Below are 19,308 nucleotides of genomic sequence, written 5' to 3'. Positions count from 1 at the left end.
AGTGATTAGGGTATCTTATAAAAATATACTTCTTTCCTCTAGGACCCAGCTTTTCATATTTATGAAAAGAATCGTGAATGAAGCCCACTGAACCCCATGGCCGCAAGTTGTTCAAGTTTGGTTTCTTACCGGTCCAAAATTCATATGGAGTAGACAACACTGATTTGGAGGGCAATCATTTAACGATATAGGCTGCAGTAAAAACGCATCTCCTAATATGATATTGGTAAGTTTGATTATGCCATCATCGATCTAATCATCTCAAATAGTGTTTGATTTCTCATTTCCACCACCCCATTTTGTTGTGGCGTATGTGGCATCGTCAACTAACTTTTAATTCATTTTTCATTATAGAGCCTTTTAAATTGCTCAGACAAATATTCATATCCATGGTCATTTCTTAAAGCCTTTATACTCTGGTCTAATTGATTCTCTACCAAACTCATGTATTGTCTAAAGCAATCCAATGTTTCAGACTTACGAGAGATCAAATAAACATAACCACATCGTGAAAAATCGTCTATGAATATGATGAAATGTACAGCCCCGTGTCTCGCCCTCACACTCATTAGGCTACAAATATCCGAGTGAATTAATTGCAATAGAGAAGATGTTCTTGGTGCCTTTCTTAACAGTTTTATTTTTTATTTTTCCATCAAATAATGTTCACATGTGGACAACGTGACTTTTGCGAGATTGCCTATTAGGCTTTCTCTTGCTAACCATGTCATCCTCTCTTGCCCAATAAGGCAAGCCTAGCATGCTATTTATTCGAATCTAAATTATACAATTTAGTGAAAAAAATAATAGATTCATTCACATTCGAATAACTCAAATTATCATAAACCTGTCTGAAAGAAAAATATAACCATAAAAGACATTGCCCAAGAATATGAAAACACCATTGTTTTCAAATATAATGCAGAAACCAAGTCTTAATAAAGTAACTACGAAAAATAAATTTCATCATATTCTGGAAGCGTATAACACATGATGGAGTAATAGAATGTGACTGCCTCGCAAGACTGGCTTGTAAGTATCAACTCCCAGCACCTCCATACTAGCTCTATTCCCCACCTTGATATCACAACTCCCAACAGGAATTCGACGATACTCCACAAATTTGACTCTATCTCTTGCTATGTGCTCGATCGCTCCTGAATCAACAGTCCACATATGATAGAATGATTAGTTACATAAACAGAAAGAAAATAGTCAGATTGTACCTTGTTCGGCTCAGTATAATCACGAGCGAAGTGATATTTCTTTCCATAGTTAAAGCAATCCTGTTTGGACTTGTTCTTCCTGCGCTTGCCTCTCTTGTTGCGCTTGAAAGTTCTTGACTCTTTTTGCACACGTCTATTAGTTACCCCAAGCTTGTTATTATTGTGCTTAGGCCAAGCTACCTTACGCGAGCCAGATTCAGCCACATAGGCTGAATGTTTAGGCTTAATAACCTCTAAGCATTCGGCCTCAAGTTCCAAACGACGCAACACATCTTCAAAGGTTTTGATGTTCTCATTGTGCGTCAAATTCTGGCACATTGTTTCCCATAGGGTTGTAAATGAACCAGGCTGTTCGATAGCTTGCTCGGTACTCACTCAGTTAAACTCGAATCGAACTCGACTCATGAAAAAAAAAGTTCGTTCGTGAAAGCAAATACCCGCTCGATTTGTAAATGACACATACCCGACAAAACTCAACTCAACTCAATTAAGGCTCGTTAAGGCCTATTCGTTTATGCTCGAGTTGACTCGCTAGGTCGACTCGAGTAAAACTCATTCATATATTGATAAATATATACATACACCTATGTATATATACATATATATGTATTAGCTAAAAATATAAGCATACCACTTTTATAATTAAATATATAATATGTAATCTAATTACTTATGTCTATATAGTGAATATATTTAATAGGTATATTTTATAATTTGTATAATAATTAGTTGATAAAATTTTATAATTTCATATACTAGTATATATGTGGGAACCATATATGAAATAAATATATGTTATCATATATTAAATGTATGTATTAATAATATATACAGGTATATAATATATACATTGTTATTTTGGATAAATATCAACTAGTTAGATATTAATTATTTATAAATTTTTTAAAATTTTATAATTCAATAGAGGTTTTACTTATTAGTTGTATAAATTCAATATTAGATATTTTATTTTATTTTTATTTAATTTATTAATTATTAAATCTTATTAAAAAAATAAACAATTCGAGCTCGAGTTGAGAGTTTGGCTTATCGAGTTGAGTTTGAATAAAGAATAAAAAAAAATCTCGAGTATTTTGAGTCATGCTGAGCTCGGCAAGCCAAAGACTGGCTAGGCTCGGCTTGATTACAGCCCTAGTTTCCCAAGAATTGAGTAGTGAGCGTATCACTGCTTGAACTTGTTTCTTATCAGTCATATTGTTTCTAGCCACTTTGAGTTCACGGATCATTGATGACATTGTTCTAAGATGCTGCTTTATCGTGTGTTCAAAGTGCATATTGTAAGAGTCAAACCTCATAGTCAATCCGAGCAATCTTGTGGCAGAAGTTCTCCTGAACTCTCCTTTCAATGCTTGCCACATACTATAAGCAGTACTCCTCGAACTCACCGATAAGGTCATTGTGCATGTTGCTTAACATAGTAAAGCGCGCACATCGATCATTCTTGAGCCAATTCTCAAAAGCCTCGTGATCCTCTTGGCATTGTTCTAAGTTTCCATTTTCAGATTTAGTTAGGGAGTGAGTTACGATCTTAAAGACCTCTTGCTCATTTAATATATATTAGATCTTACGATGTCAAATGTTATAATTCTCCCCAATCTAATTTTTCTTATTTATTCAAATCGACAACAATGCCTTTCGATGTCATTTCACTACAAAAAATGTACAAATTAGATATTACTCACACACCTAAAAAAAACAATAATTTAGGCATGTTGTAAGATCAAAAATTTGCCAGGCTTCCTCATCATCTTTTGAGCAACAATGTATAATTATTAACTTTTAACTTAATTTTCACGCAATTTTAAATTGTATAGGAGACTAAAAATTTGATTTAATTTCAATCATACTTCCACTAATTATCATTTCTAACAAAAATATTTGTAGGCCAAAATAAAACTAAATAGCCTTACTTATCCAGTGACAATTTCATAAACTAATCATATATATGAAGAATTAATTATGCCAGAATAAATAAAAAATAAAAAAAAAAACATAATTTTTTTTTCTCGGCACAATTAGTTTATAAATAAAATAAGAACTCCACTTATCACCTAAGGAAGCAGCAGCTCAGTAATGCACCTTCCCCTTGAATCCCTCTAGGTCACGGGTTCAAAACACATGAAAACATTTGTTTTTCCATTTTAACTCAATAAATCTCTAAGGTTGGGCAAGAAAATGGGTTATAAGCCAAAAACAAAACGTCAAGCTTTTGCCAAACTTAAAAAGGTTCTCGGGCTGGGCTGAAAAATAAGCCCAAGACCCATCCCTTTTATTTTTTTTTTAAACTGAATTGAAGACCCAAGCATAAAACACGTTTTATAAAAAAAATTGGCTTAAAAAAAAAAAATGGCCCACGCATTTCTTAACTTGTATTTGGATGTTGAACTGAGTTGAATTAAGTTGAGTTGAGATGATAAAATATTGTTAAAATATTATTTTTTAATATTATTATTATTTTGGGATTTGAAAAAGTTGAATTGTTTATTATATTTTGTGTTGGAATTTGAAAAAGTTGTAATGATGAGTTGAGATGAATTGAGATGATTTTAATTCCAAACGTACCCTTGTAAAACAATTCTTCAACCTCGGATTTGGCACTGTTCATGTGAACATTACCACAAAAACACAGTAGCCACTTGTCGCCTCTATAGTGAGTCACCACTTCACAGAGTTACTTCGGGATGGAAAAGCACTCACTGACGTGCTTTGAACGTCACAACATGCATCAACCGCGGTAGGCTACACCCGTGATGCACGTTGCGCCACTGCGATGTGTACAACAATTGTGGTGTGCGCAACACCATGCCATGTGTGCAGCTACCCCACATGGTGCATGTAACAACACCATGCACAGTGTCACAGTGGGCAACGCTTAGTGAATCTCAACATATATTGTATTCTAAAAAATACAATACAATGTATATACAAATAAACAGATGAATGCATACAAAATAATTTATACTGTCAAACACATCTAGCAATAGCATGATTTTCATGTAAACAGAGATAAATAAAAACTTACGATAAGAAATCTTGGTATTTCTAATAGTCTCAAATATGTTTTATAAACAGAGACTCATCACATTATATATACACATGATCAAATTCATAGAACGTAAGAAAAGAAATATATTAGTGTTACATGAACAAGAAAAACAGAGATATATCATTATTGGGAACTAAAAGTCTAAAATTACCCAAGTATCCCTGTAACGCAGTGGAAATATCTACTTATTCACTCAACAAATTAGTTAGTCGTCAAGCATGCAATTAATTTGATAAACAATTAAATTCATAAAATAAACGAAGTGCATAACACCAAGATTGGTATCGAAGGGAAACCCTTTAAAGAACTCTTTAAAAGTAAAACCCTACGGGACAACCAAATCCAGAAAAGTCAATTTTATTATTTGAAAATCAATTACAAGTAAAACTCAATTACAAAACCTTTGTCAATTGACACTCTTACTTGACCAAACAAATGACCCATTTGTCTTCTACCACAGTAGCAGCTAGAACCTTTGATGATCTTTAAACATTGACTTTTCTCCTGGAACTCTAGTAGCTGAAACTCGACCAATCAATTCTCCAACATGAAGTATGCACGCACTCAAAAAAGAGATAAAACACTTTTCTCACACTAAAGTACCACTCTCTGAGAGAAACAATATGAAAATTCTCTAAGGAATTTTCTCACTAAAATATGCACTGGAAAGTGCTCTAGAAAATATGCAAATCTGAATCTCTACTGATCCTAACCTATAGGATCTCTTAAACAAACAATCTGAAAATCAATTCCAATTGCAGTAGAATTCTGCTGATGGAACAAATCTGATGGGAGTTTGATCTGTAGTAGGACTCTGCTGACGGAATGAGTCTGGTAGGAATTTGATCTGCAGTAGGACTTCGATGACTGTCGCGAAGTCGTCTCCTGACGGAATGCTGACGTTTTGCGATAATTCTTCATTGCAGTAATAGATTTCAGATCAACCTCTTCTCTGGATAAGTGCAGATTTCTTGGGACTCGATTTTCCCATTTATAACTTATCTAAACAACCTATAATACTTTCAAGATAAACTTAATATTGTTATAAATAAAGTCAATAAATAATTTACATTCATCCAAAATTACCAACTTAATGATAAGATAAATTCTATCATTTTAGTTACCTAATCCTATACAAACTTATTAAATTAGTCACATTGTCCTAGCTAAACTTTTACATCTACAATCTCCCCCTTTGGCGGATTGGTGACAAAACCAACTTGATGAATGTAAAGTGTACCTGAGATAAATACAACCAGCAGACCAAAATCTCGTGAAAAAAAAATCTTAATACAGTAATGAAAAGAAATGACATAGAACACTTTTTGAAATTAGTATTAACAAAATCAAAGGTTAGACATAATCTAAACCTACTAAAATAGTGTTCTAGTCATCATCAATAACCATGTTTAGTACTTATTTCTCCCCCTCAATATTCTGCTGCTCCCCCTTAAGTATATAGTTCTCCCCCTCAATATTCTGTTGCTCCTCCTTAATCTCTCCCACTTTTTTTTTTTCAACAATACACTTTCTTCACTTATTCATTCACTCCCCCTCAACAACACATTTAAATCTCTCCATTTTTGTCACTAATCTGACAAGACTCATAAGATAATAAATATCACTTATGTGAGTCGAGATAAAGACACTAAGAAAGACATGATGAACAACTCCCATGTGTCTCAACTTTTCATGGATTAAATGCATCTAATGTATGAGCATGAATGCAACTAAAATTATGACAAAATGAATGAAATAGTTTGGTTGAGACGTAAAAACAAACACTTGGTAGGCATAGCATAAAAACTGAAGTGTATAATCCCAACACTAACTCATACCTCAATATATTTTATATAAACCAAAATAAATAAATAATAAAAAAAAGTTTTAACAAAATTATTATTATTATTATTATTTTATATATATATAAGAGCAATGGGGCAAGTAACATGTCTAGATGCATCTTAGTTCAAAATATAGTGTTACTCACAAAAAGAATTCAATAGAGTACATCTTCTTATTTGTATCAATCACCATGGATGTTCACACCTCATAAAATCATCAATGTCAAAGTTCATGTGAGTGTGTGAGTGAGCAAACTTATATATGAAATTAACTCTTTATTTTTTTTTCTCTTCAATATATTTTTGATAAATTTATTTATGAGTATTTTCTTCTTATAGATGTGCCCAAGAGATTGTCACTCACTTCAAAAGTCAAACTTTATGCTAAGGCCTAGATATATGAGCATCTCCTCCAAACACTAGTTTGCACAACCCCTTTTTTGTGTTCATGTTTGTTGCTTATCTTTTTCCATAATGATTAGAGCAACGATTATTTTTATAAGAACTTAAGGGGGTAGATCCGTGTAGGGTGTTTGTCTTTTTTCACAATGATTAAACACCAACTTTTTCTATATGAATCAACTCTTTGTGTTTGGCAATGAGAGATCTCTTTATTATTGTACTAGGTTCAACTAGTATTAGTCAATTCAAAGTATGAACTCCCTCTATGGTGAGCATCTCAATAATAAATATGAAATTTAATTATGAGGTGCATACACATAAGCTTCTCACAGTGCTTTGTAAATGAACTTTGTCAAAATGACTTATAGGATTAGTATGCACAAAGTGAACTGCTCAAAGTAGAGAGATGCATAAGTTCATAAATTTATTTTGTGAGAACACATGTGCTCAAACCTTTGACATATCAAGTATGCACTTCCCAAAAACAAAATAAAAACAAACCAGAAAATAATGCATTTTACACTGAAAAATAAAAATATAAAACAAACACTAAACAAAAATGTATGTCCTAGGCTAATAATATGCAAGGAATGCAAGAACATGCAAGTAGTCTTATCGCTTAATGTCACATACACGTTCATCTAAAGACTTTAGGAAAACCTTCATACGAACTTTCCAATAAGCATAGTTTTCCTCATCAAAGTGTGACAGGACATATAATGACGATGACATGATCTACAGGGACAAAGATCAAATTCGGATGAGTGAATCACACTCTGATGCCAATTGAAATTACCCAAGTACCCCTGTAACGCAGCGAAAATATCTACCAATTCACTCAACAAATTGGTTAGTCATCAAGCATGCAATTAATTTGATAAACAATCAAATTCATAAAGTAAACGAAGTGCGTAATACCAAAATTGGTATCGAAGGGAAATCCTTTAAAGAACTCTTTAAAGGTAAAACCCTACAGGACAACCAAACCCAGAAAAATCAATTTTATTATTTTAAAATCAATTATAAGTAAAGCTCAATTACAAAACATTTATCAATTGACACTCTTACTTGACCAGACAAATGACCCATTTGTCTTCTACCGCAGTAGCAGCCAAAACTTATGACGATATTCAAACATTGGCTTTTCTCCTGGAACTTCAGTGGTTGAAACTCGACCAATCAATTCTCCAACATAGAGTATGCACACACTCAAAAAAGAGAGATAAAACACTTTTCTCACACTCAAGTACCACTCTCTGAGAGAAACAATATGAAAATTCTTTAAAGAATTTTCTCACTAAAATATGCACTGGAAAGTGCTCTAGAAAATATGCAAATCTGAATCTTTATTGATCCTAACCTATAGGATCTCTTAAATAAACAATCTGAAAATCAATTCCAATTGCAGTAGGATTCTGCTGATGGAACAAATCTGATGGGAGTTTGATCTGTAGTAGGACTCTGCTGACGGAATGAGCCTGGTAGGAATTTGATCTGTAGTGGGACTCTGCTGACGGTCGCGAAGTCGTTTTCTGACAGAATGCTGACGTTTAACGATAACTCTTCATTGCAATAACAGATTTCAGATCAACCTCTTCTCTGGATAAGTGCAGATTTCTTGTGACTCGATTTTCCCATTTATGACTTATCTAAACAACCTCTAATACCTCCAAGATAAACTTAATATTGTTATAGATAAAGTCAATAAATAATTTACATTCATCCAAAATTACCAATTTAATGATGAGATAAACTCTTATCATTTTAGTCACTTAATCCTATACAAACTTATCAACTTAGTCACATTGTCCTAGCCAAATTTTTACATCTACAGGAACAACTAACGATGCTCTGATACTAATGTTAGATTTTTTTTTTTTGTAAATATACACAACATAAGAAATACCTCAAGGATAATCTGTCTAGTTGTTCCACAAGTGAATCTATTATTCAAACATTTGATTTTGCCTTCACCCGGTGTGTGAGTGTGCTACGTAAATAAATCTAGAGACACACTCAATATGCTCACAACTTAAATATTTTTCAAGAACAGATAGACTCCTAGATACTAAGATGGCTTTGCTAGGCATGGAGGACAAAATAATGCCAAGCATTATGCCTAGCATCCCAATAAGGGAAGTGGCATGGACACGCCCACTAAAAGCGCCTCTTGCTTTATTACATATGGTTTATACCCAGACTTGATAATAAAATAATTATTTTTTATTTATTAATGTGAAACCAAGTGATTTACATTAAATAAATATATCAAATAATTTTTTAATCATTTAATGCCATATCAAAGAAAAAAATAATTATAATTACAATAATTATCTTATTGTACGATTTGGTATCATTTATCACCTGTTGATATTTAGATAATATTATATATTAAGACAGTATGATTCAAGACTATTCATCAGGGTTCCAACTCGGAAACTTAGGTATACCCGTATTCGGTTTCAAACCCAGGCCGGAACCTGGACCGAGTTGCCCGGATCAGACCCAGGCCGGAACCCTGGTTTCAAATCCAGGTTGTACCTTTTTTTTTTTTTGCTTTTTTTGTTTTTTTTTTTTAAGTTCCTATAACGGGTTTAGAAGCATTTTTTTTTATATAAAAGCCTATATTGCATTTAAAAAGTTGAAAAACATAATTCTTCTATATTTATTAAAAAAATTTAAAAAGTGTTGAAAATCATAATTTTTTTATAAAAGCCTATATTTTATGAAAACTTTGTCCGAGTCATCATTAAAAAGCATAATACTAACATTTTCCAGAATAATAAAAATATATAAAAATGAAAAACTAAAATGTATGCAATATACTACATATTACATTATTTTGTTATTTACACATTACAAAATACAAAATTACAATATATGAATTACAAAATCATTAGCATGGTCTTCTGTCAATGATTTAATCTCAGACCAAGTAGCAACTTCAAGGGATCTGATTGAAAGAGAGCTTGCAAAAAACAAAAGTTTTGAACAAACGTGCTACAACACAATCTTCTCTCATGTTATGATATAAATGCAGCCTGAATGTCGCGTACAAAATACACAGAGCACATCATCTATGTGCAATTAACATAACTAGACAAAATTGAAACAAGCAGACTTGGAAGCAAAATTAAGTCAAATACAGAAAACAAACCAAATGCTCTAATTCAGGAGAGCTTATGCGATTTCAAAAAATGGGTTTCACTCAGAAGTAAATGAAGCAGAACAGAGGAGTGTTGCTATACTAAGAATGACTCCTAACTATATAATGCCAAGTTTCATATGAGAAGATGTACCTGCAACTTTCTTAAGAATTAGGATAAGTGTGAAACAAATTGAGCAAACGCCAATGAATTATATATGCAGGTCGTATAATTTAGAAAATTAAACAACATTTTCAAAGAAGCAAGCTGAGATGCACACAAACTTTCCTAGCAAATGATGCAAAGCAGATGAGTACATAAACGAGATCGGTAAAGATTTAGAATGTACAAGTATATAAACAAGATCTGTATACTCTAAACATATAATATAACATTATTCTTCTATGTTCGTTGCCCTCCCATCGCTTACTTCCATGAGAGATAACACAAGAAAAATCCTATTCGACAAGCTCAGAAGCCAACCCACCTCTCAATGGCCTTAAAACTTCTTGGATTCGATACCCACGGCTAAATAGATCTAACCCATAAAAATAATCCTCAAACCCAATCTTCAAGTGCTTAGAAAAATGTTTATTTATTTTACTTTGTTCAACTAAACAGATCTAACCCATAAAAATAATCTTCAAACATTCAAACATTATCATCAAAACAAACCCAAAATTAACAAAGAGAGAACAAAACAAACAGAGAGAAGAAAAAAGACATACCCAAACGGAATAGAACCCAAAAAGAAAAAGAGCAGATCTAGCCAAATGAGAAACTTAAGTATCTTGTTCAAACATGCATACTCATTTTATCGCAACATGCCGTCAAATCATCGAACCAAACAAGCAAAGCCAAACCCAAAAATCTTAAAACAAAATCAAGCTATTTCAGCCAAGAAACGACAATTCCCCCGAACATAATAAACGAAAATAGAAGCAATTGGAGGAAGAATTCAAGAAAGTCTTACATACGGTTTTGGACAACGTTACAGACCCTAGACCTCTCGGTATTGCTATGCCGCTGTGCCTAAGAGAGAGAGAGAGAGAGAGAGAGAGAGAGGTTGAGACTTGAGAGCTGCAGTGCAAGGGAGATACTTGAAGTGACAAAGTCTATAGGAGAAACCTAGAAAGGGTTTTTTTTTTTCTTAAATGCTATCACTGGGCGTCGTTTTGATAGTCCGATTTATTTTTATATTTATTTTTTTTAAAAAAAAAACCCCCGGGTTCCGGGTTTCAAATTCGGGTGGACCCGGGTTAAGTCATGTGGAGATAAGAGGATATTATATCTTTTTAAAATCTTTGTGAATAACATTTCGCCCCCTTATCATTAGGATTGATCTCGGCCAAGCTCAACTTGTGGTTTATTCAGACCTATATTTTAAGTCTTGTTGAGCCAGAAATACAAGTCCCAGCCCGATCCAATGATGATGGGCTATATGCTAGGCCCAGTAGTGATCAGGTATTCAGAAGAACGACAACATTTATCTCCTTGAACTATAGGCTAATTGCTAAAGCCATAAAAAACATCTATCTGCTACGGCTGCGTCGATGTTGAGCTAATTTGGGATAATTTGAATTGATATATAAATAATAGTATTTTATAAATTTTTTGAATATAAATAATAGTTAAAAAAGAAGTTGTGATTCCGAGTTGGGAATCGGGATGAGGTTTATTCAGACCTATATTTTAAGTCTTGTCGAGCCAGAAATACAAGTCCTAGCCCGAACCAATGATGATGGGCTATATGCTAGGCCCAGTAGTGATCAGGTATTCGGAAGAACGACAACGTTTATCTCTTTGAACTATAGGCTAATTGCTAAAGCCATAAAACAATCTATCCGCTACGGCTGCATCGATGTTGAGCTGATTTGTTGAGCTGATTTGGGATAATTTGAATTGATATATAAATAATAATATTTTATGAATTTTTTGAATATAAATAATAGTTAAGAAAGAAGAAGCTGTGATTCCGAGTTGAGAATCAGGATGAAAAATACTATAGAACAGCCATTGTAGCGCATTAGCCATTGCACACCTTACGTGGATGTATATATTTTTTTTCTCCTTCCTACTGAAACTAGCATTTGAATTTTGAACCATATTTTCGTATTGAACCCATCCCACTCCCGCTTTCCCCTCCCTCCCTCCCGTCACCTAGCACCCTTGAGCGTCGTCGTCCTTGTCATCGACTTGCCTCTGCCCATTGCCGCCCATCCTTTTTTCCCCACAATCGATTTTGAACAAGAGGGACTAGTTCACGGGGGCCACTTGTCACCCAAATCCCGCGATGCCCTCCCTCCACTAGCGCCATCGTGCGACGCACCTCGAGTCGTTGCTGTCCCTCTCGTAGCCCAACACTCGCGACTCCTACCTCTATTTCGCCGCCCATCTAATCAGCAACAAAGAGGTAACTGCACATTATTAAATTATTTGTACTGAGAGAGGTAAAGTTTTAGGCAAATTTTATCTTTCAGAGTTGGGTATTGGGCTTAGGGCATGGAGATATGGAACTCCATTTATGAGTATTGATGATAATGTTAGTGAGTTACAAAAAATGCTCTCTTGAAGTTAATGGTTGCTAGTGATGATCTTTGTTGGTTTGAAGTCTTGGTTAGCACATTATTTGTAAGTTGTTGATGACTTGAGTGTTTGGGAAACAATTGGTTGAGTACTTGATATTGGCGGTGCAACTAGAAATCCTATGCAACTATCTCGTCTGATTGCTCTCTACCAATTGCATATCGTAGTTTATGGTATATTGTCTTTATATAGGAGAGATATAAATGCATCTTTGAATTCATTTGATTTTGACAAACCGAATAGTGTTCTCCTTCTCTTTTAATTTGGTGGGTTGGGGAAAACTTATGGCATGACTGTTGTGCTGGTTCTCTCCTTTTGTGAAAACTGAAGTGATGCTGCGTGCCATTTTACAAATTTAAAGGCACTGTAAATAGCTTTAAAATTGTGTCAAACAATGGAATTGAATTGGAGACCTTCGTTTCATGGTGGTTGCAAGTTCATTTGGACTTGTGATTAGTTTTAAGTTGGTACTTTCATTCTCAATTTGTGTGCTTTCTGAAATATAATGACCTGTATTGTTGGGTGGCTTACAGAGTACTTACACTACTTTGGATTGGTTGATCTTAGTCTCTTCTCATGGCTTAAAAATAAGAAGGGGAAAAGAAAGGAAATTTGTTGTATAGATATAGACATAGACACATAGTGACAACAACAATATCAGCAAGATCTAAAACATGATCAGCATCTACTTCCCAACTAGTAAACCATGTAATTGCATTCCTTCCTAGATGAACCCAAGTGTATTAAGTATTTTGTTGACTTGAGTGTTTGGGTAACAATTAATTGAGTTCTTTTAAGATGAAATGTCAAAATCTACTTCGATCTGGACGAAGGAAGGTGAAGGACCTATTTTAGGATGCATATTTTTCATCCATACATATTCACAGATTGGTTAAATTGATAATTAAAATTCACCAGCAACTGATTCTGAAGTATAACATATCCTTAGGATATCTTGAATCGATAATACAGCCAACTTTTGTAAACTGAAGCCCTCAGCATGCAATTTTCAAGATCATAAGAAAACAAATATCCATTTTAGAAGATGATGCTAGAGTGGAATCTAAAAAATAATAATATGTAGTTTTAAATTGCATCTCAAATGCCAGCACTCATAGTCCCTTGTCTATACTAGGAAAAACTACACACAAAATTACAAAAAAACAAGAAGATGCAAAAGATCAATTGCAAAGCTTTTTTTGATAGGTAGGCAATAAATTTTATCAATAGCAATAGGAATAGGCATAGCCCATGTACATGGGTTGTATACGAGGGAAACACCTAAGCAATTGCAAAGATTTCATATCAAAATGTGTGGCCTTGGCACAAGGTGAATGATAAATTGTCAAAAATAATGTGAAAATGTTTTTTTTTTGGAAAGTAAAGATTGGGAGAAAATATGGAAATCAAGAAGATGAAGGTTATGATTTTTCTCTTGCATTTCTTCCAGTAATTAGAAAAATTAAACAATGACTTCTAGGAATTACCCTCTTCCAAATTTGACATTATATGAATGAAAAATCAACACCTAGAGAAACCTACAAGAATGCAGACACTTTTTTCTCGTTAGGTGAAAGAATGAAGATAATATCATGATCTCATAGTAGAACCCTCTACATACAACCCAAACCATGTATACAGTGATCATGTACATCAAAAAAACAATCAAGGTTCTGGTTTAAAACATCAAAAAGCCTGAAAAGAAGAATCCAAGCCACTGGAAGTACATTAATTAAACATTATCCAAGCCAAGCCATTGGAAGTACATCGATAAAACGTGCTATGAGCCAATTATCTAACATATAGTAAGTGCATCAATATGCCAGAAGAGCTTCAGCGCATATGTAGGATCAGCGAGAAGAGCAGTCTAACAATCAACTAAGTGGTCTACACTCAAACCAAAGTTATTCATTAAAAAAAAAATGACTCACACCAAAGTTTGTGAATTTAGTCTTTAAATGTGGAAAAGAATTTGTAAGGTTTATGAGCCTGAAAGCTAGCAGGAGGTTCAAAACAAACTGCAGGATTTCTGTGAAAAGCAGCTATTTTTTGGGTTATAATTTAGACTCTAGCATGCTTGAATCTGATTCACTTGCTTATATATGAAAATTTATAATCATTAGATTGCACTTTTAGTACATCAAATAATAAATACCATTCTATATACTAACCCTAGATAGTTGAAATCGCAGATCATCACAGAGAAGAAATGACAAAGGAAGTCGACAGGAGGAATTACTTTCTGTGGAAAAGCTTCAGTGCGAAATCAAATTGTGTGCGCGTCGCTGGTGAGAATCTGAGTGTGTGAGTGAAACCATAACAGAGAAGAATGAGGGCGTACCAGCGTCGAAATCGCAGAGAAGCAAAAATGTATGGTGTAACCCTAGAATCACAGAGAAAAAATGAGGTATCCAAAGATAAATTTGAAGATCATTAATGGGTTTGTCGATACATTACCTGTTTCACCGCAGATCACGGGTTTGAGGGCTTGCAGGTCACTTTGAGGTGCAAACTTCATGAGGATGAAGGAGGGGGGAGATGAAGAATTGATGAGGATGAAGGGGGGGTAGGTGAAGGAGATTTCTGCATCGCGCCTGAACGAGGGGGCTTCTGGAGAGAACGGGCGAGGCATGCCTGAGGGGGCTTCGAGGCTAGGAACCAGTTCACTTAGTGAACCCGGTCTGCCACGTATGGTGTGCAAAGTGCGCGTTGGTGGACCGGTGGATACGAAACATTTTTCTTTGGTTTTCGAAATCAAGTCATCCGAATGTAAAATTATTTACGTTAGTTTACTGTTAACTGTAGCCGCAGCACATTTAATGGGTTGAGTAAAAAAAAAAAAAGAATACAGAAGGTGTGCAAAGAGTGGAGCTGACGTATAACCGGGCTCCATCCGAATATACCCTTTAGCCTCCGTACGCAACACCCTGCTCGCCACCACAAGCAAACCCAAGCTTGGAGCACCATTTTCCGCAATCCAACACTGCACGCATCGAATTTCTTGCACTTGACGACTCGCGCTCCTCGCCATCCTGATGAAATATACCCCAATCCCGTACTTTTATGGGCCTTCCATGTACCATTTCTCTGCGCCAATGGCATTTATTCGAAACCGAGTTGAACCGCAGTTACCGCACCTTCCGTTCCAGCAAAACTAACGGTTTAGTCTTAGAACAACTTATTGAACTTTCTTTTCATCTGGGTTCTTCTGAAAATGGAAGTGGGGCTTGTTGGGCTGCTGAGAGCGGCGTGGATTGCGGGGACTCTGCCTATATTGATAGCTTCGTTGCCATCCTCTAGGCTGAGTGGGTTTCGTGATGCTCTCTCCGGCTTCGCAAAGCGAGGGAAGACCATGCAGTCTTCGTCACAGGTGAGCGATAGTTTTGTTCAATACGAAAGTTTTTGTGTTTCCTTCGTTGGGTCTCTTTGGTTGCAGAGAAATTGGAGGGAAAAGGAGAAGAGAAAGAAATGAGAGTTTCATGATTTCGTCTCTGTATTGAGTTTTGGATTATAATAAGTCGGCTAAAATTAATAGTTGCATCGGGCTAAGTTAGAATATGCGGTTGAGTCCTTTTCAGTTCAATATCTCATATTTTGAATTTCGGGTTTCTCTGCTTCACAGCTGTAGGTTCGCTGATTTTTGCTCTCCAACGTTTTTTGGTAACTTTGATAAGCCTCATTATATTTGTTATCCCATTTAGCTTAGATGGGTTTTGGCCCTCCTGCATACGTTTTAAGAATCGTGGGAAACTTTATGTTCTCTGTGGGTTAATCTTCTTTTAGGGTGTTCGTTTCTCGGAATTGCGTTTTTTTTTTTCATTTGCATACTTCGCCGTATTGTAATGCGTTATCGTTGCAATCGTCTAGATGTATTGAGTTCGGTTTCACCTCAGAGAAAGAAGGACCTTTAATTTACCATTCCTCGAAGAGAGAGAGAGAGAGAGAGGAAACGAAAACATAATTTAATTTACTCTGTGCTTGGTGGATTGCAGAGATTCACCATTCCTCAAAGGTTCTTTTGCCATTTTTATTGGGTGGCTGTTGTGTGGACAACACTTCTGCTTGTTACAACTTGGATGTATGCATATACCACAGCTCCAATGGTTTCAGAGCCGTTTCTTTACTCTAGTATTGCCAGCTACTTGACTGGAGGTTCGCATATTTTATCTTGGCACAAATCGCGTTCAACGTCACTAAAGCAAATATATATGGTTTGGCGATCTGTTTTTCTTCTTTTGTTGATGGAAGTTCAGGTTTTGAGACGCCTCTTTGAGACAATATATGTGTTCAACTATAGCCCCTCTGCTCGAATGCATATCTTTAGCTATCTTATTGGCCTGTTGTAAGTTTTTTGGAAATCCTTTTACTTCTATCTCCCTTGCATTGGCTGTCTCCCACTTGTTGTTCTAGTTTTGTTCAGTGGAAGATCCCAGATTTCATAAAGTTAGTCTCTTCTGATTGTAGAGCCAAGTCTAACACCATAATATATGTCTCCGATCTTAACTCCTAAGATTAAAGTATGAAAATAAGTATTTCACCTTTCTTTTTGCATGGAGTGACCACTCTCAAAACTCACACCCACATATTTATGCTTTACAGCCCAAGGCTTATCATTGCAACCAGACAAGTGGTGAATGTGCGCATATAATAAGCTGTTGATCATTGATAACTTAAACATACCATGACTGTAACAAACACAAGATACTGAACTGAATCAACTTGTGATATAAACAATTAAACATTCCTCTCCAGTGAAAGTAGCCCTGTGGAAGTATCTGTCTTAGAATGAGAAATACTATCTTCATGCTGGTAAATAATCTTCCTTAGAAAACGACCCTGCTTGCATCTATTCAAATCATATTCCTAGCTAAAAAAAAAAAAATGAAAACTACAATGCATAAGATCTTTATTTAATCTTTGAGCTCCACAGCAATAATACTATCAATGGATTAATTACCGACTACTTTCAGATCTTTTTAGTTCTCTTTGTTGTTAGCATTGTATGTGTAAGAATTGGATGTAACTGTCATATTCTGGAATTTGGAGTAGTTTCTACATGGCAGCACCACTGTCACTTTGTTGCAATTGCATACCAGAGGTGTATGAGTTTGCGGTGAATGGAGTGGCCGAATTCATTGTTAGAGGCAAGAGTCAGATGCCAGCCATTGAATTTGATTGGTGGGAATTTGTGAATCCTCTGGTGAAGCTTGGATGGCGCCAGTGGATTGGTGCTGCTATATTTTTTTGGGGATGGGTTCACCAGCAACGTTGTCATGTAATTCTCGTAAGTCTCACTACTTAGTGATGAACTTGTTAATTTAGATGTCAATTTCTTAGATATGCAGTTCATTGTTATTGGAAGCTTTAGTCATGCTTCTAATTATTTTGTAAAACAGATGTCCCTTGTAGATGATGGCAGTTTGAAGCAATATTGGAGCATAATATTGTATATATGTACGAACTTATACTGCTTGCTGCCCATTGTCCCGCACACGATAAATTTTTGTTGCTTTGGATATAAATACCTATCTCTACATCTATTTAGTTCTGCCTTATACTCTTTATTTACCTTTGTAGTGGTACTTTCCTTGGTCAAGCCTGTACTGAGTAAGTAGTAAGTGAAGTGGTGAATTGGCTGTTGGTGTTCTCTCAAACAAGATAGGCAACCATATGGAATGATCACTTCCATAATTGTAATTGACACCCATGCCCAGTTATTTTGTGTTGTATATGGGAGGAATGAAAATGGTAGTTTGCCTAACAGCCCCTGGTATCTTCACAATTATCGTACTGATGATTGACAATGCAAATTTCTTGTCAGGGCTCACTACGTGACCACATGGAACAAGTTGACGAGTATGTAATCCCCCACGGTGATTGGTTTGAAATTGTTTCGTCTCCACACTATCTGGCTGAGATTGTACTCTCTCTCTCTCTCTCTCTCTGCCTTCATTTTTCATCAAGCTACTAGTATTTCTATGACACTAAGGAAATTCCTATTATTCTGAACCAGCCAATAACTTGCAAAGGATTAGCATTTTCATTGCTGTTCTGGCTTTAATTTGAAGGTTATCTATGCTAGTCTTGTGGTTGTTAGTGGAGGAGCAGATCTCACTATCTGGTTACTTTTTGCATTCGTGGTATAGTTTCCTTTCTTATAGAGTTTTTCCATAAATTTTTGTTTCTTTTCTTTTCCTTTGTGCTTCACTTTGATCCTCATCTAAATACAGTTGTTCCCTTTCGTTAACAGGTCGCAAATTTGGTGTTTGCAGCAGCAGAAACACATAGGTGGTATCTTCGTAAATTTGACAATTACCCAAGCAACCGGCTTGTTATATTTCCATTTATTTACTGATACCGTGACACTGAGATTCTCAAGATAACAATATTTGGGTTTGTGTAAATAGCATTAGTTACTTGAGTGAAAGACCTTGGCGGAGTTTGGGATATCACGATAAAATGTATAATCAGCTTCTTCGCGAATAGATTGTGGTAGTGGATAGTTTTATATATATATATATATATATATATATATATACAAGGACAAATGCGGTAAAAGGAAAATGTTTGGGGATATTGGGTATGAGGCTAAATAAAAATAAGTTGCCACAACTCTTAATGCTGTGTTTCGCGCGCCTTTGGGCCGAGTTCTAAAAACTCAGGTCTTCGGACTTTCACCTACACACTTTAAGAGAACATGGAGAATGGGAGGCCCTGGTGGCCAAAGAGTCTCCGATGTCAAAGTCAGTATATTTCTTTAGTAGTTTTTACGTAAGTTTAGAGGAATTAGAGAGAGTTCTTTGTACTTGGGAAATCAACTTTTATACTAGGTTTCAGGTGAGGACAGCTTGTCACTGACTTTGAGAAAACTTATGCCATTTTCACTGTTCATTTGTTAGAATCCTTTAATGCGGCATGACTTTTGGGACGACGTCATTAATGTGGCGTGGCTTCTTGGCTCAGTTTACCTTGCAAACGTTTTATATCAAGCCTCTCCATGCTTTCTGGAGGTCACGAGTTCTTCATATTTCCTGCCC

At 35.3% G+C, this 19,308-nt stretch overlaps 2 protein-coding genes across 2 annotated transcripts; one reads left to right on the top strand and one right to left on the bottom strand.

Moving 5' to 3' along the window:
* Positions 1–795: 795 nt before the first annotated feature.
* On the bottom strand, positions 796–14,904 carry LOC121256181. The gene is made up of 3 exons (XM_041156851.1): positions 14,729–14,904; positions 1,227–1,339; positions 796–1,157 (listed from the first exon to the last, which is right to left on the bottom strand). Exons 1-3 carry the CDS (start codon positions 14,901–14,903, stop codon positions 1,140–1,142), a joined length of 306 nt encoding a protein of 101 aa, XP_041012785.1. The 5' UTR covers position 14,904; the 3' UTR covers positions 796–1,139.
* A 264-nt stretch (positions 14,905–15,168) lies between these two features.
* Positions 15,169–18,785, top strand: LOC121256178 (polyprenol reductase 2-like). Its single transcript, XM_041156848.1, has 6 exons — positions 15,169–15,641; positions 16,264–16,613; positions 17,321–17,555; positions 18,093–18,191; positions 18,340–18,411; positions 18,522–18,785. The coding sequence occupies exons 1-6, from the start codon at positions 15,486–15,488 to the stop codon at positions 18,624–18,626; spliced, it is 1,017 nt and encodes a 338-aa protein (XP_041012782.1). The 5' UTR covers positions 15,169–15,485; the 3' UTR covers positions 18,627–18,785.
* The last annotated feature ends 523 nt before the right edge of the window (positions 18,786–19,308 follow it).

The sequence above is a fragment of the Juglans microcarpa x Juglans regia genome, chromosome 3D (genome assembly GCF_004785595.1).
Source record: "Juglans microcarpa x Juglans regia isolate MS1-56 chromosome 3D, Jm3101_v1.0, whole genome shotgun sequence".
Lineage (NCBI taxonomy): Eukaryota > Viridiplantae > Streptophyta > Magnoliopsida > Fagales > Juglandaceae > Juglans > Juglans microcarpa x Juglans regia.
Note: the sequence above shows the minus strand (reverse complement) of the source record. Positions and strands in the feature narration are given on the sequence as shown.

Coding starts and splice junctions, on each gene's coding strand:
- LOC121256181 (XM_041156851.1), bottom strand. CDS start 14,903: ATGCCTCGCCCGTTCTCTCCAGAAGCCCCCTCGTTCAGGCGCGATGCA. Junction 1,340..14,728: donor CGTGATCTGCGGTGAAACAG/GTAATGTATCGA, acceptor AAAAAGAGTCAA/GAACTTTCAAGCGCAACAAG.
- LOC121256178 (XM_041156848.1), top strand. CDS start 15,486: ATGGAAGTGGGGCTTGTTGGGCTGCTGAGAGCGGCGTGGATTGCGGGG. Junction 16,614..17,320: donor AGCTATCTTATTGGCCTGTT/GTAAGTTTTTTG, acceptor AATTTGGAGTAG/TTTCTACATGGCAGCACCAC. Junction 18,192..18,339: donor CACACTATCTGGCTGAGATT/GTACTCTCTCTC, acceptor TTTAATTTGAAG/GTTATCTATGCTAGTCTTGT.